Source organism: Delphinapterus leucas, chromosome 10, assembly GCF_059928025.1.
Source record: "Delphinapterus leucas isolate spDelLeu-1000000601 "Yukka" chromosome 10, BTC_Dleu_Yukka2, whole genome shotgun sequence".
NCBI classification, from domain to species: Eukaryota; Metazoa; Chordata; class Mammalia; order Artiodactyla; family Monodontidae; genus Delphinapterus; species Delphinapterus leucas.
The window spans coordinates 99,933,903-99,956,471 of NC_143138.1; the positions used below are offsets into that span (position 1 = coordinate 99,933,903).

Here is a 22,569-nt window from a genome sequence, read left to right on the forward strand (position 1 = left end):
AGAAAGAAGTTGAGGAAACCCAACCAATGCATTTTGGATTAACATTCACCCAGTGGAGCTAATCAAGGAGAACCATGTGTGTCTCAGAAGATGAAAAGTCAGTCCGAAGTATAAAAAGAAAGAAGAAAAGAAGATGAAGAAGATAGGCCCTAAGAATTCAATTTTCTTCCTTGAGCCTTTGCTCTAATCTGTCAGGAAAACTAAGACTACCAGGAGAGCCCCGAATTTCAATCTCCCAAATTGGAGAAATCACCAGACTAATCTGTGCTTTCTTAGTTGATTTTCTCATTTATCTCCTCTAGCTTGCCATTTTATTATTCAAAAGGAGCTGTAAACTTAGAGCATTCATGTGTAATCACTAAAACAACTTGTATATTAAAATGCTGCTGTTGTTGGACTACTAGGAAACAATATTGTTCTATCTGTCCATTCAAAACAGTAAAGTTTTATTGCTCTACTTTGTTTTCATTAGTAAGCCAGCTTCCCCCATGATCTTTGTGTTATGCATAACAGGTGTGCTATAGATCTAGAACTAATTTTAGTTATCTATAAAAACAGTACCCTTAATCCCATCCCGGTTTTGATACGTGGAGCCATTTTTGAAAATCAAAACATATCAAAATAAATTACACTTGATGTATCTCTCCAAAGAAAACTAACTTCCTCTTACAGAAACCGTTTTGTTTCCCTGGAGAAACATTGTGTTCAAGTGCAATTTTCTTCATTCCATTCTGACCTTGTTCTGGTGTGTCCAAAATAGGAGAAGTACAAGCACTTATAACAGCCAAAGGCCGACTCACCATGAAGCAAATGAAGCTTCAGCGCCTCTCCCTTGTGCTGAGCCCCTTCCAAGGCTCAAGAAAGGGCCTGAGCTATTTATTCTTATAATTTGTATTACTGAACCCAACAGTTGTTGTAAATGTCTTCAACAATCGTGTACATTTCAGGCCCCACAAAGCCTGGATCTATCTCTGATAACATCCTAGACATAATTAAGCATTCTTTCCTGTTAAGGAGAGATGCTTATCTAGCCATTTGATATAGCGTCTGAAGATAAATACATTGTTAGCCCCCAACTAAAAGTGTAAAATCATTAAGACCACATTTGAAGAGGATATGGTTCCTCTTAAAATGGCAGATCATCCAGTGATACGGTGCAAGCTAATAGAGAATGTAAGACTTCCCTTTGCTTTGTAGAAAATACGGAAACATGGAAGTGAAGTGCATTTTATGGGGAATATTTTACCAGAAGTGTAATGTTAAATTCATGATCCAAGATAAACTCCCCTGGCTGAATTCCACCCGTGGTTTTAAGAGGTCAGCCCTCTGCAAACCAGGTGGGCCACTCTCTGTTCGCTGTTTCAGGATAAGGAGGTCCCAGTGTGAAATGTGCAGGTGAAATGTTTGCAGTCTAAGAATTGGTGAATTGGTGGCGAAGAAAGGCAGATCTCTGGGCAGATCGTGTCCAATCACTCTTGCAGTTTGACAGATCCGCATGGGGGTTGAAAGAATCTATGCAGACTTCAGAAATGCAAGGAAAACAGCACAATCAGCTATGACGAGGAAAAACAAAGAAATCCACCTGGGATTCATTTGCATGTCAATACCCATAATTCTCTGCCAGTTCACGTTTTGAAAACGCTGAAGGGATCTTTTTTTTAAAAAAAGAAAAGACCGGAATGGTTTGGCATGATGGTGGGGGCTGCTGATTCCTTTCTGTGTCCTTGAGTGTTTACTGCCAGGAAATCCTGACCAATGCCGATTGCCAAGGGGTTACCAAGTCACATTGTTGTTAAATTGAGAGAGAAAATTAGCAGGATCGTGCCCTATGTGCAACTCGCACAGAATTTCGAAAACAGGAACCCGGGGCTTTATATGAGGGGACAGGGGAAGTCAGGGGGAAGAGTCACAGGATGATTTATCAGGGCATAGTTCCAGATAAATTGCTTACATGGAGGTGGAAGGATTTGATACATCCATTCTGTGCCAAGAAGCTGAGTGGTTGAGCTCATCCAAAAGTTGAAGTGGGCAGATCGAGGTACCGTCTTTTCATATGTGAAGAGGGGATGATGTTATATCCGTTGTTTTTGGTACTCGTACAGGTGCAGGGGGACTCTTCAGGCACCGTCAGATTCTCATGGCAGTAAAGAAAGCCAGGCTCTTGTTAACGTAAATTATAATACGCGACAAAACTCCTGGAGGACAGAAACGACCTCTCCCTAGGTTCTGTGAACATTTTTCTCATGATTAGAATGTGGCATTCTGGAGAAACGTAGCACGTGTTAACTGATGTGACTGTTTATCCACTCCGTCCTTTTTTTCCTCTCCCGGTAATAATATCAATCTGAAGTGGGAGCGGGGGGAGCGAAATTCCCCAAAACATAGTAAGCACTCTTCACTCCTGGTTTCCTTGAAGACTTAGAGCCACCAGGCGAGGTTACTCTTGGGTTACTCACATCTGTCCTACTTTGTGGTTTTGTATTTGCTAAACAATACAATTGAAGTGAATTTGGGGGTTTAAAAAAGTAACAATTTCTGGAATAACTCCAGTGAATGGTGTGGAAATAATAGGCAAGTTTGGAAATCTACTCAACATCGAAAACCCCTTAGTATTACTGTTATTTCCTTCAGTGTAGAATAGACTTATTAGTTCGGTGAAGGGAATTCCCTGGCGGTCCAGTGGTCAGGACTCTGCGCTTTCACTGCCAGGGCCCGGGTTCAATCCCTGGTCAGGGAACTGAGATCCCGCAAGCCATGTGGTGCAGCCAAAATAAAAGTTTGGTGACGATCATAGACTCCTATAGAGATTAATAGTCAGATTCTCTGAACCAGTGGGTCTTGAAGCTGGCTACTGCTGGCACCCACTGCATCTGCTTCCTCTTGCCAATGAGGAGAGAATTCTCAGCGTCTCTGCTCAAAAGAAATTTTATTTTTAGTACATCAAAGACTTCATGTTCAGTGGACACGTAGTATGCATGCACACTCACACAGATACACACACACACACGCATACATCACAGACACTACATCTGAGAAATGCAACTAGCATATCCTCAAGAGAAGAGTTGGAAACTTGCAATGCAATCCACTCCCCTCAGTTGAGAAATTTGAGGCCTTGGAAAGATAAATGACTTTTCTAAAGTCACGTAGTTAACCGCAGAACCAAAGCTGGAACCCAGATCCCCTCAACTCTTATTAGGGGTAACTCCTTATGGAGCTCAGTAGATCCACTGTATATATAAAGTGTAGCCGCTTCTCCATCAGAGTAGCCTTGAGAATTTCACACAGACCACAAACCTTTGGTTAATTCTCTAGGAGGAAATGAAAGAGAAAGATCATCTATGACTAACACAACGTGCTTTTGAGAGCAGCCTACTGCAAACCTGAGTAACTGATAAACGTGTTTTATTGATTCTTGACCCTTAAGGACACATACTTTGAAAAATAAGTTTTTTAATTTGACACTTTTGCAGCTTTTACCCACAGGCCTTACACAGCTGCTCTTTCTGAAGCAGATTGCTTCCAGAGCATTAAAAAAAATGAAACAGACATTTTCTTGGCTCAGTATTTTTAATCTGCTTTCAGACTGATTTTTTTTTATAGTTAAGTGTAGTTTACATGCACACTGTGTTTCTTTCAAGATCTGAGTCGATTTAATGTATAATTGCAAGATTACTTTATGTCCAGGTGGGTCTGTTCAACCCTGAGTTGCTGAAATAATTTTTTTATTGAAAGAAGTTTAAAAACATACACCATTGAAAGCCAAAATAAACAGTAGATTTCGTATCATTTGAAAAATCAACAACAAAGACCCTCCAAACAACAGAAATTGGAGCTATTAGCCAGCCCCAGGTAAGGTGTTGCAGTATAAGTGGAAGGAAAGGGAGGCCAATATTAGTGAAATATGTTTGGTCCCAGAAGACAATTGGGAGGATTAATCAAGACACGAGTATTTTCTCATTATTAATTAAGTGTTTTAGACTTTAAAGATTTTAGTTAGCAAAGCAAGTGTACATAGAGAACCTGGGGTGGTGTTGACTGAATTAGAAATCTCCAACTCAGCCATTTTCTCCCTTTTTTCTTTGCAGCCATTTGTTATCTATGACATGAACTCCTTAATGATGGGAGAAGATAAAATCAAGTTCAAGCACATCACCCCCTTGCAGGAGCCAAGCAAAGAAGTGGCCATCCGCATCTTTCAGGGGTGTCAGTTCCGTTCCGTGGAAGCTGTGCAGGAGATCACAGAGTATGCCAAGAGTATTCCTGGGTTTGTAAATCTTGACTTGAATGACCAAGTAACTCTCCTAAAATACGGCGTCCATGAGATCATTTACACGATGCTGGCCTCCTTGATGAATAAAGATGGGGTTCTCATATCCGAGGGCCAAGGATTCATGACGAGGGAGTTTTTAAAGAGCCTGCGAAAGCCCTTTGGTGACTTTATGGAGCCCAAGTTCGAGTTTGCTGTGAAGTTCAATGCACTGGAATTAGATGACAGCGACTTGGCAATATTTATAGCTGTCATTATTCTCAGTGGAGGTAAGCTGCTTCTTTGGATCTTCCGTGAAAGAGGGTGGTGTGGTGGTGGGATGGCTGAAAGAATTTGGACTTTGCTTAGTGTTAGGCTATGTGCCTTTTCTCTCTGCACTTACCACACTTTTCATATGGAAAATGCCAGTGGTATAATGCCACGGGAGTGTAACTACCTATGTGACGTACCGAGAAAGAATATTGTTGACTTCCTGTTTGAAGGCTGTGGTTAAGTCAGGTACTTTTCTTTTATTCTTCAAAATATTTTTTCTAGTCAAATCCAAACATGGAAGACAAATGCCCTTGTCTGCTTTTTTTTTTCTCTTTATTTTCTTTTTCCTTGTCTTTTTCCTTTCCTTTCCAGAAGGCCAATCTCTTCTTCATTTAAGTAATGACATATATAACTTTGTAAGACAATGCTCACTTGACATAGAGAAAGCACCACTGTGTTTGTGATCAAATTATGGTCTGGCCCCAGCATCAGTGAGGTGTTACTTTGAATTGCTTTCCCAGGTTCAGGGATCAAGGAACACACATTTACTGAGCCCTGTCTCCTCTCCCGTGTAGAGTCCTCTGCTGGCTCCCCTTGAAGTACCTTTGTGAGGTGGTTGGCTGTGATTAAGAATGCAGTCTGAACCAAAGAACACCCAGCGGAGAAATAAACTGAGTTGTTTAGCCAGTCATTGTACTTTTGGCCTTGCTAGGACATGATCTAACTAACCAACTCCGACAGCCAGGTTTTATACTAAATCCTACTTTCATTGGCCTTCCACGTTTCCAACTTGAGTAGAAGAAAGTTTTAGTGTCATCTCTTTAATATAAAGATTGTTTTCAAGTGACCGGTTTTCATTACTGAAATGGACTTCAGGCGAGCTTCTTGTGTGTACCCTACAGAATATCCTCTGTGAAAACTGATGTGTAGGGGACAGTGGTCCTATAGATGTAAGCTGTGTGTAACTAGACAGCATGTTACAAAGAGCAGTCCTTTGTTGTCCAATTACTCCAGCGCAGAGTGCTTCTGAAATCAGGTGCATGGTGTATTAGTAATGATAATAGTAGCAAACACTTATTAAGTACTTACTGTGTGCAGGAAGTGTTCTAGCCACCTCACACACATTCATTTAATTCTCACGACCCCAGTAAGGTAAGTAGCGTTTTGCAAACAAGGAAACTAAAGCACTGAAAGGTTCAGTCACTTGCCCAGGATTACCCAGGCGGCAAAGATGGAGCCAGGATGATGAACCGAGGCAGTCTGGCTCCAGAGTCTACACTGATACTGCCCTTTACATGACTAGGGTGCATATAGATAACAACACAGCGCAAGTTAACTCTGAAGCAGCACCCCTTTTTTGTGTTATGTTCAATGTAACAAAAATACACTATCCAACATGTTTTGATATCTTGATGGAATCTACTTCTTAAACAAATTGACCCTTGATCATCTGGCATCTGTGATTAATTCAGCAAAGAAGAATGAGATTCCAGTTTATCTGAGGTCCACTGGGAGAAAAAGATTCAATTTTGGAAAAAACCAGATTAGAAAACAAGTTGGTATTGTTTAACTAGCTAATATTTTAAGGCACACTTTATTTTTATTGAAAGTTGGAAATATAATTATTAACGTGATATATTTCTAAGATTTTTCCTAATCATACTATACATACCATATTTATATTCCTTTTTTCACTTAACCATTTTCTCATGCCACTATTACTCTTTATTAATATTTTTATTAATTTTAAAAATAAAAGTAATATATGGTCATTTTATAATTCAAAGAGTACAGAAAGGTGTAAGTGAAAAGTAAAGCTCTCTATCCTCAGAATAAAATAGGATTAACAGAGTCCTATTTCCCCTTACCAAAAAGTTTCTATGTACGTGCTAGCATATATACTATATATATATATATGCTACCATTTAAAAAAATTTTTTAAATTGAAGCATAGTTGATTTACAGTGTTGTGTTAATGTCTGCTGTCAAAGTGATCCAGTTATACAGATATACATTCCTTCTGTGTATTCTTTTCCATCATGGTTTATCACAGGATATTGAACATGATTCCCTGTGCTGTACAGTAGGAACTTATTGTTTATCCATTCTATATATAATCGCTTACATCTGCTAATCCCAACCTCCCACTCCACCCCTCCCCCACCTCTGCTCCCTCTTGGCAACCACAAGTGTGTTCTCTATGTCCGTGAGTCTGTTTCTATTTCACAGATAGGTTCATTTGTGTCATATTTTAGATTCCACATATAAGTGATATTATATGGTATTTGTCTTTCTCTTTTTGACTTAGCTCACTTAGCATGGTAATCTCTAGTTGGATCCGTGTTGCTGCAAATGGCATTATTTCATTCTTTTTTATGGCTGAGTAGTATTCTGTTGTGTGTGTATGTGTGTGTGTGTGCGTGTGTGTATACACACACGCACACACACACACACCTCACCTTCTTTATCCATTCATCTGTTGATGGACACTTAGATTGTTCCCATGTCTTGGCTATTGTGAATAGTGCTGTTATGAACATAAGGGTACATGTGTCTTTTTGAATTATAGTTTTGTCCGGATATACGCCCAGTAGTGGGATTGCTGGATCATATGGCAACTCTATTTTTAATTTTTTGAGGAACCTCCATACTGTTCTCCATAGTTGCTGCACCAATTTACATTCCCGCCAACAGTGTAGGAGGGATCCCTTTTCTCCACGCCCCCTCCAGCATTTGTTACTTGTGGACTTTTTAATGATGGCCATTCTGACTGGTGTGAGGTGATACCTCATTGTAGTTTTGATTTGCATTTCTCTTATATATGCTTCCATTTTTAATGACTATAACGTATTTCATTTTGTAAAAGACCATTACGTACTAAATTATCTTCCTGTTTATGTTTGGGTTGCTTATAATTTGTTATAAGAACCTATAGAGAAGAATATAAAAAAGTATGGAAAATGTGTTCTAAATTCCACTGGAGTAATTCTTCTTATGTGTAAATTTCTGTTAACATTTCAGATTATTTTCTTATTCTAAATTACCAGAAGTAGAATTGCTGGGTAGATGGCTATGAACATTTTTAAGTCTTTTGTTTCATTATTGCCAGGTGGTTTTTCCATATAGTTTGTACCAGTTTATATTCCTACCACAGATAATAAGGGAGGCATTTGAAATAAGCCATTCAAAGATACTTAGTTTCTATCTAGGAAAGTTCTAGACAAGAAATAATCATGATAAATCAGGGCTTTTTGAACCTGAGCAATGTTGTTTTATGGGCACATAAGACAACAGTATGATTTCATCTAGAAAATTGCCATATACTGCCCATAACACACAAGCTAGATTATTTGAAAATCAGTGATTCAGTTAGGCCTTTAAAATTTTTCTAAATTGGTCAAAAATAGCTCTGAGAATAACTTATTCAATTTAATAGATACTGCAGACTTTGACTTTCAATTATGAAAATTAAAAACGGTATCCTTTAAATGTCAACGCTGTATAAACAAGTTGCTTTTAGCATTTCCCAGACTGTCTTCACAGCAGCCAATATCCAGATTTCATTAGATCCTCACAGCAGTGTAAGAAATCTGAAGGTAGCTGCCATTCATACGTTCTTAAAATCTCCTATCTATGGTTATAATGAGAAGAAAACCCTGTGAATCATTTGAGACTTCCTTTAAGAAAAAAAAACAAAACAGAATTTACCATTGACTAGTTCTCACATCACAAAAGGCACATCCTTCCCTGATCAAAGTTTGCTTTTGTAGATGAAGCCAACCTATGGGCACTAGATAAGAATGAATAAACTGGACCCCGTGTTTGTTCAACACCAAGGAATTTGATTCCCTTCTTTACCCAGAGAAGCTGGTTGGGTAGAGGCCAGAGAAAGAACTACTCCAGTCATTCCCAATCCAAAGGCTGAGTTCCAAGGGGGATCAGTGTCCCAGTCATCTATAGATGGTGAAACCAACATCCCAGATTGTGGTTTACTGGAGTACAACATATAATTTGTTGTACAACATGTAATTTCTCAATTCCCGTCCTGGGTTTTCCAGAAAGGGAAAACATTCATGCAAGCGAGAAGGTTTGATCCCGTAAACAAATTTCTGATCCTGCTTATTCTTAACAAGAGGGATTATTTTCTCCTCTGCAGTTTATTCTGAAGCCTACAGATAGCTTTAGTGACTTGAGAGAGAAGCACTTTGGGCAGGGATCCCAGTGACTTTCTTCTAAGCTGGCCTTAGAATCACAGAAGAGTTTCATTCTGGTCAAGGCTATGAACCTAGACTGAAGGGAAAATGGGGAGATGGGCATTATGTAAGAGTGGGGTGGTGAGGGATTGGGGAGATCAAGGGCGGGGGATCCCCAGAGGACCCAAAGGGGATTTTTGGATGAAAGTACCTGATTTGACCCAGCTAAGTATTTGCTGAGAAAACTGGAGTTGCAGTAGTAAAGATCACTGTCACTCAGCTTCAGTCCTAGAAACTGCTGATGCTGTTAGATTTGGTCCTTAGATTGGCCTGGTGTTCAGCATTTCTACTATGTATTCAGGTCGCAAACCACTTGCTGAGGAAGATGACCTAGTTCTTCTCAAGGTTTTCTCCTCTCTCCCTCTTTCTCCTCTGAGCTTCAGGCAAGAAGAATGAGACTAAAAAGAACAATATTCCAGAACCAAAGGACAGCACTCTGTCCCTTTCATTCTCTCATTAGATCCTGACAGTTCTCCTGTATTTTCATTCTTATTCCATAGAAAGAGAAGAGAGAGTCACAGACTTAGGTGAGCTGAGAACTGGTGAGCAGCAGTGCTAGGAGGGAAACCCAGGAGTCCTCACTGTCACCTCCCAGTGTCTCTTCTGCCACCTGGCTGGCGGATGTGGTCACCTCCCTCATGGTGTCGGTGGCCCCAGCCTGTGGTCCCGTCCCTGCTCTCCTGAAGGCCTGGCCCAGAGTCCAGAAGCACAGCTTCCTTGGGAGTGGTGATAAGGGAAGAACTTCCCTTGCCCCCTCTGGTCTCGCTGGCTGGATGGGTGGCGTCAAGAGTAATCACACTGCCTCCAGCAAGGGCATGCTTGCAGCTGGCGCCACAGCCTCACGCCAGCCACACCAGCAAACTCCTCAAACCCACCAGCAGCCAAGGCCAAGTAGAAAGCTCAGTAAAGCTGACAAGCCCCAGGACACTCCACTGGACACTTTGCCCCCTTGGGCGTTGGCTGTTTGCTGGAGAAAAGCTTAGGAGGGTTCCAGCTGGAACTCGGCAACAGGAAAAACAGGAAAAAGCTCTTTCTGTTAATTCAAAACAGTTTGGAATCCATTACAGTTCTTCCCAAACTTCCAAGATATGGGGAGGAAATTCACTGGATTTTACAATATATTTCTCGAGGCCAATTGTCATCGCCATCCTAATGACAGAGAAGCTGTAAATATTGGTGCAGCAGTCACAGATGGCAAGTCATCCAGCCTCCTCATTTACCCTCTTGGGTCTGGCTCGGTTATACAAACCTCCTATACAGCAGTTCCTCCTGTTTCCAGCCGTCCCATTCTTTCTCTGTGAAGCGATTTTGGACAGCTGCTCTTGGAGCGATCCTGTGCGTTTCTGCTGTTGAGTGGGCAGGGAGCATAGGGTACAGGAAGGGGGAACTGTTCACACATGTACATCTACAGATCAAGGAAGAGGAGGTATTCTGTGACAGTCGGAAAACTCCTAGACCTCTCAGGTCAATACCATGGAGCTCTGTTTCTTACCCTTGGTCCTGACTTATATGTGTATCAATATATACTTTTTAATTTGTTGGAATTAGAATAGAATCAAAGTACAGCACCTGGCCCAGAATAAGTACTAATACATCCTTGTTGAATGAATAGTAATCAAATATTAATAATAATACTGCCATTTATTGAATACTTCATTGTGAACCAGAATAGATGCTAAGCACTTTACCTGCATTCTGAATCTTTGTTTAATTTTTCCTGCAATTCTAGAAAGTCTCTCATTATCCCCATTTTATAGATGGAGAAAACAGAAGTTTAGAGAGATTAAGCAATTTTCCCAAGGTCCCAGAGCTACTAATCGGTGAGGCCAAGGTCTGATCCAATCTGACCTTAAAACGGATGCCCTTAACTGCCACTGCCTTTTGTGTATTGAGATGTGGAAGCATCCCAGTTGCTTCCCTTGGACTTGGGGTTCTTTGGCAGTTATCAAAAACTACCCATTTCCATATTGCCCCCAAGTATTTTAATCAAGAATTTCCCGTTATAGTCCAGATATTACTTCCTGCTATCCAAAGCCCTTCTCAAGACACCATTTGTACCTGACTGCCTAACAAAATTCCACCCCAGGTTTGAGAACTGTTCTGGGATGGAACAGAGCCCAGTGTTAATGCGAGACTGGTGCTGGTTCTTCCATTTGTTCCAGTAGCACAGCCCCCGTTTGCAGAGCTCCCTGCAGAAGCTGACCGTAAGCTTTAAGTACCTAAGTAAATATGTCCGAGCTTAACCAGATACCATCTTATAGCAGGTTCCGATGGAGAGAAGTGGTTGCAGGAGAATTTGTGAGAGAAATTTAAAATTGTTAACAATACCTTCCAGTACCTTAATTTCTTCCTGCCCTTCGGAGACAATCCCAACGTCGCTCCTCCCGTTCGTGTACAGGGGACCCCTCTCCCTCCAGCTCAGGGAGCACTAAGGATCCGCAGGACCGAGCGGGAGGGGCTCTGGGCTTGTGGGTGTCCGTCTCCCCTCCCCGTCCCTAAGTGCCCTCCAAAATCTTGAGGATAGTGACAGCCCGTGTGTAATCCTTCCATTTTCCTGCGGAACTGTTTCTACCAGTTAGAAGGGACAGCCGAGCCCTCCCCTGGAACAAAAGATAGAGGGCACGTGCCTGAGTGGGCCTGTGCTGTTCTTGAGGAAACTCCAGCTCAGGGGCCCTCTGATTCTCCACAGCCCAGTGGCCCCCATGTCTTCTTTGTCTGTTGGCATCATCCTTACTAGTTAACTAGGGGGAGACAAAACCAAAAATATTTGAAAACTGAGGCATTAATAATACTATGAAGAACAAGAGGCCAACTTTCTTCCATTCTCCTGTGGCAGTTAAATACTCAGCTACTTTATCCATACAGTGTTTTTGGACAAGACTTAGGCTGGGGTCTGAGTGGTAAAAGTTGTTTTTCTGACGGTTCTCGTGATATTGAGAATAAACACAGACATCTGATTTCTCATGTGACTGAGCGTTGAGTAGGGCAGTTGAAGAGTGTTGATTACATGGTTCATATCTTCCATCTGGCCCATGATTGTGTCAGAGAGTACTTGCCTTCATTTATTCATTGAAAACTATTGGATGGGCCCCTGCTCTGTGTCTGCATGGGGTATGGCACTGCTCCCTTCGCCTGCTGTCCTGGTCTCCCCACTATGCTGTCATGACCAGTGGGCAGATCCTGTCAGGTGGCCGGGATGGCTTTGAGTAATGTCTCAGTGTGGGTTATCTAGAAACGCCCCATTCGTTCACTCTTCTCATAACCTCACACACTTGGTTTAGACAGAGGGAGGTATATTTGTAAGTTCTCAGCTGGCACCCAAATTCTCAAAACCAGAGAATTGGGGGTGGGTGTGGGTAGGGAGAAGAGAAACACACTAGAATCATCTGAGAAACTTGAACTACACACACTTGCATGCACGCGCGCGCTCGCGCGCACACACAGAGAGGCTTTTGTCATTTGTGGGACATTGAAGCATCTTTATCTGTGACTGCTTCAGAGATAAAATCCCCTCCTAACCCCAGGCCTGGTAGGCTGGGATCATTCGCTGTACTTGACCTCAGAGACAGACATGGGCTTGAAAGCCAAACTGCTGAGTCATTCCTGTCCCCACACCAGCATCTTGGAAGAGGCTCAGCCAGCCAGTCAGTGGGCCGCTTTGGGGAGCACTTTATCATTTTGGGCTCTCACAATGTGTGTTTAAACTCTGGGTGACCCCAGGCAGACTTCCAGACTGGCACGGCACTCAGACAGATCCTCCGCAAGTGAGGAAGAGTGAAACCGGCCCCAGTTCCAGAGGCCGGCGCAGGTGTTGAGGCGCCCCGCGCTCCGGGGAGAGCGCCTGCCCCCAGGGTCCCGCCGCGTCACCCACCGGTGCACCGGGAGAGGCAGGCTGGGGCGGTGGGGGCCTGTGGGCTCCCCAAACCCCGCACCCCACCACTTACTGGATGTGTTATTTACCTACCTGAGCCTGAATTCCTTATCAGTTCCCTAAGTAAATGAAAGAACATTCTGTGAAGCCTCTGGCACAATGCCTGGGACGTGGTAAGCACACAATAACTGATCATTTTCCCTCTTCCCTGTATTGTATAATTTGAAGTAGCTCCACGCAATCCTGCCAGAGGATTGCTTGAAATTTCACCAATAGCATTCTTAAAATCCCTTAGTACCATATAAATACTCCTAAGGAGATAGCAGCTAATCCCTGTATCAGCTATCACTTTAAGGGGATTAGCTGTGGATTGAGAACAAAACCCCAAGGGACAGAGATACTGGAGGGAGGGAAGGGAGGGGAGAGCTCTGGGCCTTGCTGCCCCTGAAGGAGGTACCAACGAGCAGGAGTGTGGTGGGGAATTCTGTAAAGTTTGGGGGACATTATGTGTTAAGAGGTCATATTTAGAGGTTGGAGATCACGCCTATGTTTTGAGGTCACAGGTTCTTCTCCAGGACGTTGGAAAGGAAGACGTGGGGGGAGGGGAGAGGTGCAGAGAACAAATCCTTGGCCACTTTTTATTTTGTTGACTCCCTTTGGTGTGCCGTTGGCATTTCTAGAGGTTAAGGAAGCAAGGGAGAGTCATTGGATTCGGAGCATGCGTGTGTCAGGCCTGATGGGGAAGAAGAAATCACTCTCCATCTTTCCGCTCGAGCCTGGTTCCTCTACCTCCCAGTCTTGATCAGAGCTGGTGTGGGACGTAGAAGGGGTAGAAATTTATCTGCATCCCTCAGCTTGAGGGGAGCCTGCTGCTCTCCTGGTCTGGACACAGAGAAGGGGAGCAAACCATGGGGCTGAGCTTCACTTGAGTGACCAGAACGAGGGGACCCAAACCCCTGGCGAAAGGAGGCAGGAAAGATGGGACTTCCCAAGGGCAGGACGGAAGCCTCTGGTCCTGTTTCCATTCTGAAAGAGCTGGAAATAAAACAGGGCCCACGCTCCGTTCACTGCAGGTGCCACTGAGAGATGAAACGAGCTCTGAACGCGGCAGAGGGGAAGGCGCTGCCCTCCTTGTCACCAGACACTTTTGTGTTGTGTGCTGTAGTCGGGGAGGTGGCTTTTGGAGGTGGTACTTGAGCATTTGAGGTGGGGGGGCTTGGTGTGCAGTCGCTACTTAATGGGCAGATAAAAGAAAATACGGCCTGGGCTTGGTTTCATTTTGGTGGTGGTCACCCGCGCCCTCCATCCTAGCCAAATCGTGCGTGTCATTGCTGTGTCATTTTGCGGTTGTCATTTGGACACAGACAGAGAAGGCATTTATTTAACTGTTCTTTAACAGGGATATGTCAGAACGGGGACCACTTCAGAGGCAAGGACTCCACTAGCCACACGTGCGTTCACGGCAGACATGCTTGTCACCGATGATCTTTATCTGTCCGGTACAAGATCTCTGTCCTGTTGTTCCCTTTCCCTGATAGCAGCCATCAACCACATTTCTCCCCAAATCGTCCATTGTTCACACTTCTGATTAATTTAGGCTGGCCTTGCTAGGATTCTAGACACCACATCCCCAGCAAGGTGCAGTCCCAGGAGTGGAAAGGGAAAAGCATCTAGAAGGCGGGGTAGAGAAGAAGGGAGCAATTAAGGGCGAAAGAATAGGAAAGATACAGAGAAGACCCAAGAGCATCGCAGAAATGAGAGGAGGAGAAAGGTAAGAAAGAAAAGAGGCACGTTGGATTGTACTGTTACACTAGTGCGAATAGAAATAACTAACTTCCCGTGTGTCAGACGCTGCTCTGAGCACCTTCCATCTAGTAACTCATTTCATCCTCTCGACAACACTGCGAGCTAGATTACTGTCATGTCTCCATCTTTTAAATGAGGAAACCAAGGTACAGAGAGGTTAAGGAACTCGCCCGAGATTACCCAGCAAGTAAGCTTTCAGGTTGAGATTCCAACTGCTTCTCACTACACCAGCCGTGTTTGCTCTCAGCTTCCCATTAGAATCACCTGAAAGCTTTTAGGAACATTGGCGGTCATACCTCAGGCCAGGTCAATCGGAGTCTCTCAAGATGGGACCCAGGTATTAGTTTGCGTGTTTTTAATTTCCCCAGATGATTTCAGTGTGGAGGCAGAGTTGAGAATCAAGCCCGCACTTGGTAAGCCCCGGTTCAAATTTAAATATGAAAAGAACATGGGAAACGTTCTTAGGTTATTTTCTCTTAGCGGTAGGATGGTGGGAGGGAATTGGTACAGGCCAGACCAGTTTACCAAAGACAAATTTGGGTGAATTCAGAGTTTTGCCTCATGATCCCCATGATCCTGAAAGTTAGACCAGGAAAGGACTGCAGAATCCCTAACACCATCTCTAAGGAAGGAGTGAATTTCGGCTCAGGGGCTTCTCTCTGTTTCATTATTGTTCTCAGTCCTGCTTACATGTGTTCAACTACAAGAATGAGAACTTGCCCAAAACCCCAAACGTGTATCTGCATCAGGAATCATTTTCTCACACTCCTGAACTTATGCTCTACCAATAACAGCTCAGAAACCTCCCATTTCCCAGCTGCACACATGCCACCCCACCCCTGTTTACGCTCCAGACCCCATTCCTGTGGAAACTGCCTCTGTCTGAACAAACACAGAGAATAGTAAAATGTTACAAAGCTCCTTTACCTGACTCCTTCTAACCATGACCTTAGGAAAGAAACACCACAGTCGCCTTGAAAATTCAGCCAAAACCCAGAAAGATAAGATGACTTGTCCAAAGTCACATGGAAGCGAAGTGGAGGAGAGATGAGATCAAGTCCTCAGTTTCCAAATCCACTCCTCTTTTTAACACATCTGTGAACTTAGGAAGCAATGGAATAAAGGAAATTGGGGAGCAAGAGTAAAAGGAAGTGAAATGCAAAGTGTGAGCTCCCGAAGGAGCTCCACCCCCCTTCAGTTTCAGCCCACACCCGAGCTAAGTTTTTTCATTGCCTTCGGATCAATTTACAGCTGCCCAGCTATCAGACTTCTTTTTCCTAAATGCCCTGGGTGCAATCCTTTTCCGATTTTGTCTCCATCAGAAAGAAATCCAATAGGAAAAAACTGGGAACAGCATGACAGCAGCGACTAGAAAAGAAACAATACCATGCGCTTTGATTTGTCTGCATCTCCTTCAGGAGATGCCGCTGTGGCCATCTGGTTCCCTAACCGAGACCCCTCCTGAGAAAATCTGGTCTAGGGAAATGCCTGGCCCAGGTGGGCAGATCCCGGGAGGGTCCAGAGAATTTGAATCTGCTTCAGATAAGCTCTTCACTTAACAGAACCAGATCTGGATAAGATGGGAGCTTTGTAGATTTGCCCACAATCAACAGTGCTCTGTAATCAATTCCAGCGCTGCACGATGGGGACCGGAAAGGTTTCTTTCCCAATTCTTTGCAGCCTGGGGAGTAAGGAACCGGTAATTGACTCCAGCTTCCTCGAGCGTTGGGTCCTGGAGCCTGAGTCAGCACGCACTTTCCCAAAAGGGCTTTCTAGGCAACCTAGGGCCAATGAAGGAGGTCCCTTGACCCTGATCCCATTCCAGACCCCAACTCTAACCCTCAGCAGGGTGTAGGGAGAGGACCTCAGACCAGCCTTCTAAGAGCAATACCTTAGCAGGCCCTGGGCCAATGGGAAAGGGAGAGGGGAAGAGAAGGGACCCAGGACGGCTGGATCTTTAGACAGATTTCTGTGGCACGTTTGTGGTGCCCAGCTTAGCTCAGTAAGTGTTCAAGTGTGAGTAGGAGGAAAGTGGAAAGAGAAAGACAGGCAGGGGAAGCAGGGAAGGCCTTGGAGCTGACTGGAGGGTAAAGGGTGGGGACAACCCTGACAAATCCCTTTTGCCTTTGACCCTAGGGAGTACTTAAGACCAAAGGAAGCTTTTTTGCTTTTTAAATAAGCCAGATGTTTTAAGTTTAATGTGTAAGCCCGTTGATATACGTTTTTATTTAGATTTTGAGTTAATTTCCCCAGTTTAATTATGTGACTTTTGTAAAGGGAATTACAAATAAGAATAAAGCTTACAACTTTTGAACTAGGGTCTTAGAGATCACCTCTCTAATCCAGTCCTTTTCGTTTACAGAGGAGAAAATTGAGGCGCAGTGAACTTGGTCAGTTTGCCCAAGGTCACAGAACTGGTTAGTGAGAGACCTAAAAGTAGAGGGACCACTTTCCCGCTCTCCTGCCCTCCGTTCTTGCCTTGACTGAGGCTCAGTAAGGGCGACAGTGGGACAGATCTGTAAATGATCTAACTTGTCACTAGAGAAAATATAAATCAGTGGCCACAAAATTTCAGCCAAACTTCATCTGTCACATCATAAAAAATAACTTGCCAAAGAGAGGTTTGAAAATCCAAACCAGATCCTTCTCCACTCCTAGAGGGAACAGTTCCATTGTACTGCACGACAGCCAAGTGTTTCCAGCAAGCCCGATCAGCTGCATTTGAGGGTTTGCTTGTTTGAACTGTCACGATAAATGAAACCTAGTAGATTAGCATAATCTCTTCTGCAGAAGTTCTGACCCCACGGATGCTGCTCTAGAGGAAGGAGAAAAGGCTCTGAGGGGCCAGGGCCCCAGCGAGCAGAGGGTCTGCAGAAGGGTGTACACCAACGCCTCGACACAAAATGCTGCCGCTGCCCACGCACGTGCATTTGCTGTCCAGTCCCGGCCTTTGAAATCTGGCACGTCTGTTCAGGGGGAGGACCGGCAACCATTAAACCCAAGGCACCAATCCAGGATCTGGTTTTCCGTGAAGTGTCAGGGGGTTTCATTATTGCATAGCAACTGTGAGAAAGGACAACTTCTCCAGGGGTGTGATTCTCTAGGCCAGGACTAAATCATCTGTTTCATTCTCAGAAGCTGAGATTCTTGCTAATGTTTCCAAAATTAAGTGCTGAAATTTAAAAAAAAAAAAAAATTACTCCAGTCAATGGGAGATGTTGGAGAAGTTGAGGGGAGAAAAATCAAACTACAGGTAACTTTCTGTCTGTAATTTAAAAAAAAGAAAAAAGAACAACAAAATTTAAGAGCATGTTTAGAGTTCCGAAAATCCCACCTGAGATCATTCTCACCTTGCTCTCCTGTGTCTCGCCTCAGCGGGTAAAGTTTGCTCGAGTTTACTAAATACAGGAAAACGCTATTTCCGGAGACGACTTCTTTGTGCATTGATCCTGCCTTTAGGCTTGTTCACCAACCAGAAGAACTGTACTTTTCAATTCAGGACTCTTGGCTAGAACAGCCTTCTCACTCATAAACTCAGCCAACTGAGTGCTTCCTGTGTTTCCACTGGAGCCTCAGAGATGATCAAGACATAGTCTCTGCCCTCTGATCTCTCGTGGCCAAGTAGGGGAGATGAACAAGAAAATGAGTACCTATAATACAAGGTAATAAGAGTTAAGAGTATAGCATTCGGAATCAGATTCAAATTTCAGCAGTGCTGTTTACTAGCAAGTGGCAGATCTTGGGCAGGATCTAACTCCTTTCTCTAAATCTTCATTTTCCCCTCCTTAAAGCACTGACCTCATGGAGTTATTGTGGAGATTAAATGATATATTGTATATAAAGCCTTCAGTACGATTTTTGGGAAATGATAACCACTCAATAAATGTAATCTACCAGGATAGTAGCAATTGAGGTGTTTGTAGAATGCTATGAGGACCAGAGAATGGGGATTGGAAGAACAGGGGCAAGGAAGGGATGACCTCCAGGAAAGCTCTAGGACATAAGAACACGGGCTAGATTTTGAAGAGTAGGTTGAAATCAGTAGGATGGTCAGAGGGAAGGTGAGACTGCTCCCAGCAGGAGGAACAGAACGTGCCTAAGCACAGTTATGACAGAATGTAGGATGTTTGAGGGACTTGGTGTGGAAAGGGCTTAAGCAAAGGCACAGTGATAAACGGAGGCAAGACAATGAGGAACATTAAAAAGGGAAGTAAAAACTTTTATACAGTGCTTTAGTTTACAGTAAAGGGGAGAAGAGTTAAAATGAGAAAAAGAGGGTGATTGGCCTTCAAGAGCTAAAATTTGGAATCAGTACAAGGTATCAAGTGAGTGACCTGAATGTCATACATAATCCCTGTGCCCCTCTGCTGAGCCTTAATGAGAAAACCTTATATTCTAACCAAATTTAGAAATTAGAAAAAACAAAAACAAGCACTCAGACTTTCCACTTGGAAATCTAAAAACATGTCTCTATATGACTCTTAGATTAAAAGTGAAATCAAAATAGTAAAACAGACTATTTAGAAAAGAACTGTGAGAGTATGATTTACCAGAGCCTATGGGGTGAAACAGAAGTGACACTCAGAGGAAATTTTAGAGCCTTAAACTCATCTATCAGAAAATAAGAAATACTGAAACTAAATGAATTAAGCATTCAACGCAAGAAATGAGAAAAAGAGGTAAAGAAAAAAAAACCTAAAGAAAGTTAAAAGAATGAATTAGCTAAATTGAAAACAAAAGGCAATTTTCAAAAACAGAGTTTATCAGTAAAACCAGGAGTTGTGCTTTTTTAAAAAGCAAAAAATAGATAAGCCTTTGGCAAGTCAAATTTTTAAGTGAGACAGTACACAAGTAAAAAGCATTCAATTAGAGGAGGTATATATAAGAATAATAAAAGATTCAGATTCTAAGAGAATATTATGTACAACTTTATTCCAATATAAATTACTAAAATTTTCCTTTATAAGTAGTAGAAAACCTGAATAAATTAAAAGCTATAGGAGGAAAATTAAAGATAGTCAAAGATTTACCACCAGGCTCAGATGGTTCTGCAAATAAGTTCCAAGAAACCATCAAGGAATAGATCATCACTACATAGAAACAGAAGGAAAACTTCTCAAGTCAGTCTATAAGACTAGTTAACATTTATTACCAGAAGAGGCAAAAGGTAGCACACACACACAAAAAGACTCTGGACCAATCTCACAAATTTAAAAACCCTAAATAAAATATTAGCAAACAAATGCAAGAGTATAAGAAAACTTATTAATGTAATTCACTACACTAGATTAAGATAAAACCATATGGTCATCACTCTAGGTAGAAAAACTTTAAAACATTTGATGAAATGCAACAACATTCCTGACTAAAACAAACACCTTAAAACTATTGGGGAGCCAGGAGAAAAACCTATCCACCATAATCCAGTAAACATCATACTTGTGGTAAACCATTAGAAGCATTTCCTTCAAGGTTAGGAATAAAACAAGAATGCCTCCCAACACTACTATTATTTAATACCATACTAGAGACATTAGCCAATGCAGTATGGCAAGAAAAAGAAATGAGAACTATAAACACTGGAAAAGAAGAAATAAATAAAACGATGATTATTTGCAGATGCAATTGTCTGTCCAAAAAATTTTTTAAATCCGTGATAAAAACTGTTTGAATTGACAAGAGTGAAATTGGAATAGATTCAATATAACAAAGCCAATCGTTTTTTTTTAAACGTCAGCAGGGATGCATTAGAAAATGTAATGAAAAAGAAGTATAGAATACAAGAAAGTAAAGAAGTAAAAGTAAAGAAGGATACTAGAAAGTATTTAAGATTGAATCTAAAAAGATCTACATGAAGCAAAAACATTAAAAACTTAAAAGTAATTTAAGCTTGCCATTTAAAAGTTCAAATAAGGAAAAGTATAAAGAAGAAAGTGAAAATTACCTGCAACCTCACTAATCAGAAGAAGCCTATGTTAAAATCTGGTCTGTCCTTCCCAAGTGTAACAGTATTTGAAAACTACGTCTTGTCTCTTGGAAAATGCATGAGCTATATTAAGCAAAAAGAAGACAAAAATCTGTGTTAAAAGAGTGTGTAAAGTAGTGGTAAGAAAGTAAGTAGAGGTTATAAAACATAGACTCATCAGGAAGGAACAGAAGTTGAAAATGAGATTTCTGAGTGAATAGAAACATGCCAGCAGAAGAGTCCCCCGTCTGGTGAGACAGTTGCCTTGCCACCCTCTTCTGTCAACTGGTCACACAGATTTAGTCTTGGCCGGGAAGAGAACGGCCCTGGAAAGGGCTTTGATAGTCTTGGTTTTCATTCCATTCTCCTTGTATGCAGTTCTTGCCCACTACCTGCTTTCCTTCGCTCCATACCCTATTTGAGAACCAAAGCAAAACCAACAAAAAGTGAGTTGTTTGGCTGAATATGCCTCAGATGTGGAGCCAGAGAATTTTGTAACTGAACCTGCTGTTCTGTCTTCCATTTCTGCTCCCCCAGACCGCCCCGGTTTGCTGAATGTGAAACCCATTGAGGACATACAAGACAACTTGCTGCAAGCCTTGGAGCTGCAGCTCAAGCTGAACCACCCCGAGTCCTCTCAGCTCTTTGCCAAGTTGCTCCAGAAAATGACAGACCTCAGACAGATTGTGACAGAACACGTGCAGCTGTTGCAAGTAATAAAGAAAACAGAGACGGACATGAGTCTTCACCCGCTTCTACAGGAAATATACAAGGACTTGTATTAGCAGAGAAGTCCGAGTTCACTGACAACATTTTCCTTCTTCCAATTGCACTATTATTTTGAGGGAAAAATCTGACACCTAAAATATTACTGTGAAAAAGCATTTGAAAAAGAAAAGGTTTTAGAATAATAGATCTATTTTATGCATATTGTTTATAAAGATACATTTACAATTTACTTTTAATATTAAAAATTATTACATCGTGAAATTGCTGTTGTATTTGAAGACTGAGTCTGCTGTGTCCCCCACTCCACCCTCTAGGCTTTTTTTCCTTTTATCTCCTCCCCCTTCCTTCCTTCCTTCCTTTTCTTTTTCCTTTCTTTCTTACACATGTGAAACACTATGAATGGAATTGCTGATCAATTTTCATTCTCAGTCAAATAATTTTTTATACTCAATTTACAACTTTTCTGAACCTTCTCTCTGCTTTAAAAATCACAACTAAGAATGGAACTTCAGGACCAAAAACTGCTCAGAGCATGTGTTTCTCAACCCAGAAGTACCCGTTTGGGGCGTATCCCTAGGCCTACCAAGAATTCAATCTTCTTCCCCAATCCCAACCAAGATTTTCACTCACCAACAGCAGCCCTCTAACAAGATACCAAGGCATGTGCAAATACCCAGTCGCAGGTATTAACGGCTACATGCTGTGGATAACACAGAAGTGTTATCAGATGTGGCATCTGCCAAAAAGAACTTACCATTGAATTGAGGAGAAAAGATGAATCCTTCTTAAAAGCAGATTAAAATACACAGTACAACCATGTGCAAATGAATGGTTCAGACTCCAAGTACTCTAAGAGTTCAAAGTAATGAAGATTGGAAAAGTCATGAGTGACTGTAAATTCATTCAGGTGGGCTTCAAAGGATGTGTTGGACTTGGGATAGGTAGACAGTGGAAGAGAAGACATTCTAGGAAAGCAAAATCGCAGGAATAACCACAAAAAAAGGAAACAAAACCAAAACAAAACACGAATGAGGGAGAAGGGCCGCATTCAGGTCCCGACGTACGTGGAACAATGTTGCTACAGGTATTCCTGCTGGCCTCCTTGGGACCACCTTGCCCAGGGAGCTCTGACTTTTGTAACCTCAAAGGCTAATTATCTGTTTAGGTAATGCATGCCTCCCCAGCAAAATAGATGATATGTTCCCTAAAAGCAGGGACCTTCTTGGCACAATGCACAGATTTGTTGATTGAGGCCACCAAGTTCATTAGCATTGCTTAGCCATGAACACATATGATGACTCTGAAGAACGCCTCTCAGCAAACTATGCTGAGGTCTCTCTTCTCTAAGATGATTGTTTCCACTGACTTAAATTATCCCCCTGCCGCTTCTCCCTTAGTTTATATTTTCTCGTGGTGTTGATAC

The 22,569-nt window shown here is 42.3% G+C and overlaps 1 protein-coding gene across 4 annotated transcripts in view; it reads left to right on the top strand.

The window, feature by feature from the left end:
* PPARG (peroxisome proliferator activated receptor gamma) overlaps nucleotides 1–22,569 on the top strand; it is a 174,710-nt gene extending 152,141 nt beyond the window's left edge. For 3 of the 4 annotated variants that reach the window (XM_089919740.1, XM_022562768.2, XM_022562767.3), the window contains 2 exons: nucleotides 4,089–4,539; nucleotides 20,955–22,567. In XM_089919740.1, coding sequence (XP_089775866.1) covers nucleotides 4,089–4,539; nucleotides 20,955–21,202 — 699 coding nt within the window. In that variant the 3' untranslated portion in view covers nucleotides 21,203–22,567. Of the gene's footprint in view, nucleotides 1–4,088; nucleotides 4,540–20,954 lie in introns of all 4 variants that reach the window. The other variant, XM_022562765.2, reaches the window with a different exon arrangement.